At 35.7% G+C, this 3862-nt stretch overlaps 1 protein-coding gene across 1 annotated transcript; it reads left to right on the top strand.

Moving 5' to 3' along the window:
* Positions 1–507: 507 nt before the first annotated feature.
* LOC133286059 (uncharacterized) lies at positions 508–1323 on the top strand. The gene has a single exon (XM_061483431.1). The coding sequence runs from the start codon at positions 508–510 to the stop codon at positions 1321–1323; it is 816 nt and encodes a 271-aa protein (XP_061339415.1).
* The last annotated feature ends 2539 nt before the right edge of the window (positions 1324–3862 follow it).

The following is a 3862-nucleotide window of genomic DNA, read 5'->3' on the forward strand; positions in this document are numbered from 1 at the left end:
AGATTTTGTTTTCATATTTTGTTTTCGGCCAAAATATAGTTCATAATAATATTTTATTTGATAATTTAGGAAGACAATTTCGAAAAGGATCTTTTCCTAAATCCTAGTCTAGCAAAGTTATTTAATATAAAAGATTTTATTGAATGTATCCTAGCCAATCACAATTGGAAATAGAGAGATAAAGTAAGATTTCACAATATATAACTAGGGTTTTATAATTCTCATTTAGCATGAGATTTCAAATTTTCTTACACACCTTTCGATTTCCGTGCTAACATGAGTCTTATATATAATTTTTTCTAACACCTGAGTCCCCCATGCTTTTTATCTCTACAACATGAGAATTGAAATCTCATTTAACATGAGAAAATCAAACCCCGTATAACTAACTCATAAAACACGATATATTTTTGAAAATACATTACCAACGATCCTTTAATTTTCTTTAAATACAAATCTCACAGAACAGAAGCGATAGATAGACGAAAGTTCGGTCTCTTGTTCACAATGGCATCTCCACAACCCCATTCAACAGTGGCACGCTACAACACTCATGTGGGTAGAAGCGACCAGCGACATCAAGAACCAAGACTTGCTCGTTTTCATGTGAGTAGAAGCGACCAACAACATCGAGAACAGCAAATTGTCAAGCCCACGGTCTTCAGATTCGAAGTCACTTTTACCCTGCGATACGTCTCAACTGATTTACGTGTCAGAAATGTATCTACCTTATTCCAAACCACTGAATGCATAAGCTGCAAACACTTCTTCGGAAGTACTATTGAAGATATCCATACTGCAAAAAGAAAAATTCAATGTTTCCTACGAAGGTTACTTATACCACGCCCATGGTCCTTGCAGTACTTTACAAGGGAGTGCCTTGATGAAATCTCACAGAGGATCATACCTCAGGTTCAACAACTTTTTGATTCTGATCCTGGAATTATAAAACCACCCGGTTCAAAATACCAAGAGTTCCCTTTGTCTTTGGAAATCGTCATAGATGTGCCGTCAGATGAAGGGAATCAAGAGATGGAGCATGCAGTGATCGAAGACTCCCTCCAACATTTTAGAATGATTCCAGCATCCAAGAACGCCATCAATTCTCTAGAGAAATTCAAGGTTATGAAACAGAATGAGTACTGTACTATCTGCATGGAAAAGTTCGATGTAAGTGGTGATAGTGATGACGTGGCAGCCTCCGCAATGCCCTGCGACCACGTGTTTCACCAACAATGTATTGTGCAATGGCTGCAAACTAGTCATGTGTGCCCTTTGTGTCGCTACCCTATGCCCATCGCCAACGAGTACTGGCCAAACTAGATATATGAGTGTGATCATAGAAACACATGCACACTATTTAAAAGCGTATTACGTTTTAAGGTTGTAATTTTTTGTATTTAATTCTATTGAATGAGATATTCTGCAATGCTAGCTAGTTGAATCCCAGCAGCTAAATCTGATTGCATGTTAATTTTCTGCCAAGGCCTTGTATCAACGTTGCACCCAGCAATATTATCAATATTTCTTGCTATGCGCTCTGCAATATCTTATTTCAAAATTGTAACGCTAGAGGCTAAAAGTTTGAAAAACTGTTATAGTTTTTTAAATTATGAAGACTTTTTTTTTTTAAATTTCGTGATATTGAGAAATTTTCAAAATAATTTAACCTACACATTTTCAAAACATGTTCAAAATAATTTTCTACAATAGATAATTGGTATGTGCTGATTTATGTACTTGGTTATTATAGTTGAAGTGAACTCTAAATTCTTTGAGTATTTCACTCTGTTTGCGAACTAATCATAATCCTGTCTTGACATTCGTCGGGAAGCTAGTTTGGGATGAATGCAATTCGTGAAGATTACATGAGATACTCCCCCAATGCCGAAACATTAGAACTGAGCCAAGCAATTTATCATAATGTTAGCCGGGTCCACGGGAAAACCCGTGGCGGAGGGCCACTGCCAATGAGCTAATTAAGGTTACATCAACTATAACAAGTGGATCCGATATCATGTCTCAACCCAAAACCTTAAGACACTTATCACACTTGAATATCCCAACAATCTCCCCCTCAAGTGTGAAACTCACCATTGGTATGCTTCCCCTCAACCGAGTACCCCAGGGCCAAGTACTCAACCCGCCTCTTAGCCAACCCAATCCGGCTCTAATACCACTGTCAGACGGGTCTAGGGAAAAGCCCGTGGCGGGGGGCCACCACCAATGAGCTAAGGCTACACCAACCGTAGCAAGAGGATCCGACACCATATCTCAACCAAAAACCTTAAGGCATTGGGTTAATGGGCCTCTTCCACTTATATACTCTTCACTTAGCCCATTACTAACCAATGTGGAACTCATCACACTTGAATATCCCAACACATAATTCCTACAGGTTGAGACCAACAAGGCATTCTGTGGTTTTCTGTACCAAACTAAATTTTTATGCTCTTCTCATCGGTAGCCTTCTTTCATAAGTGACAGTCATTGCACTTTGATTTTTGCTTATTTTAATCTTCCTCATTTTGGACAAAGCTGTTCAATCTCCCCAACCCCTAGCGCACGGCCTTTCCCCCCTTTCGTTTGCTTTAAATTGAAAGAAAGTCTAATGCTAATGATCAAATTAAAAGTGTAAAGTCTAAAATACTATCCTTTAGCGGGGCCCGCGGGAAAATTGGAACTCAAAAAATCGTTGTGATATTGTACTTCTTTCACTTACCCTTTTGTCTATGTTGTCTTTTATTATTCTCTATCATTTGTTACATGTACATAATTGAATTCACTAATCAAATCAAGTTAATTTACAATTCATAATTGAGTTTATAGTCATAGACCACTTAGGGTTTTTTACATAAACAAAAAAAATCATTGTATATTTACCAAACTACATTTACAATGTTGTACAATAAGGTCGGAAGTAACCATGGCTCCCAAACAAAGAACAGGGAGCATGTTTCCCCAGTTGTCAAAACAAAGAGTTCCTCTTGCTGATTTACATGCACAAGAGGTTGTTCAGAGGCAGTTTCACAGAGCTAATTACCGTACTAGTAGTAGTATGCTAATGTTCGACCCCAATTTTCTCAACAATGTGCAGAAAGATCTGTGTCGAATATGCCAAGACCTTCTATCTAGGTACAATTACAAATCTACTTTTTTTCCCCTTATATTTGTTTAACTTATTAGATCCCCAAAATGCAGTTAAGATGATCAACTTTCAATGTGCTTTAACTTAAACAGGAACTTCGCTTATGCGGAAGAAAGACAGAAAGCTATATGGGCAATTTATGGTAAGAAATTACATAAGAAGAGATGAAAAAAACCACAAGTGGAAATCTGAATTAAAAGAATATATGATTAATGGTGTCTAGCATGATTGACAAGGGTTCTCCCTAATAGATACAAGTTTCCTTTCAGTTTAGTCATTTAATTCTTTGAGAAAAAAAGTCATTTAGTAAAAATCGTACATTGTGTTTTATCTTATTTTGCATACAGAAAGGGGTATTATTCTATAATTGTTTTATTTTTTATACACTTACTAGTGATTTATAGAATTATGGATGCCATAAGGATTTATAACTTAACTCATCACCTAGATGTCAGAGTTTATTTCAAAATTGTAACGCTAGAGGCTAAAAGTTTCAAAAATTGTTATAGTTTTTTAAATTATGAAGACTTTTTTAGAAATTTGCTGATATTGAGAAATTTTCAAAATTATTTAACCTACACATTTTCAAAACATGTGCATAAAATCAGACGTGATATTTTATGTATGACATCTATTTATAACCGAAAAAATTAATATTTGAATATATTATAAAAGCATCTCCTTTAATTATTTAATCTTATTTCAACAAAACTT

Source organism: Gastrolobium bilobum, unplaced genomic scaffold, assembly GCF_033153095.1.
Source record: "Gastrolobium bilobum isolate Gb01-03AN ecotype WA unplaced genomic scaffold, APGP_CSIRO_Gbil_v1 utg9682, whole genome shotgun sequence".
In the NCBI taxonomy this organism is placed as follows: domain Eukaryota; kingdom Viridiplantae; phylum Streptophyta; class Magnoliopsida; order Fabales; family Fabaceae; genus Gastrolobium; species Gastrolobium bilobum.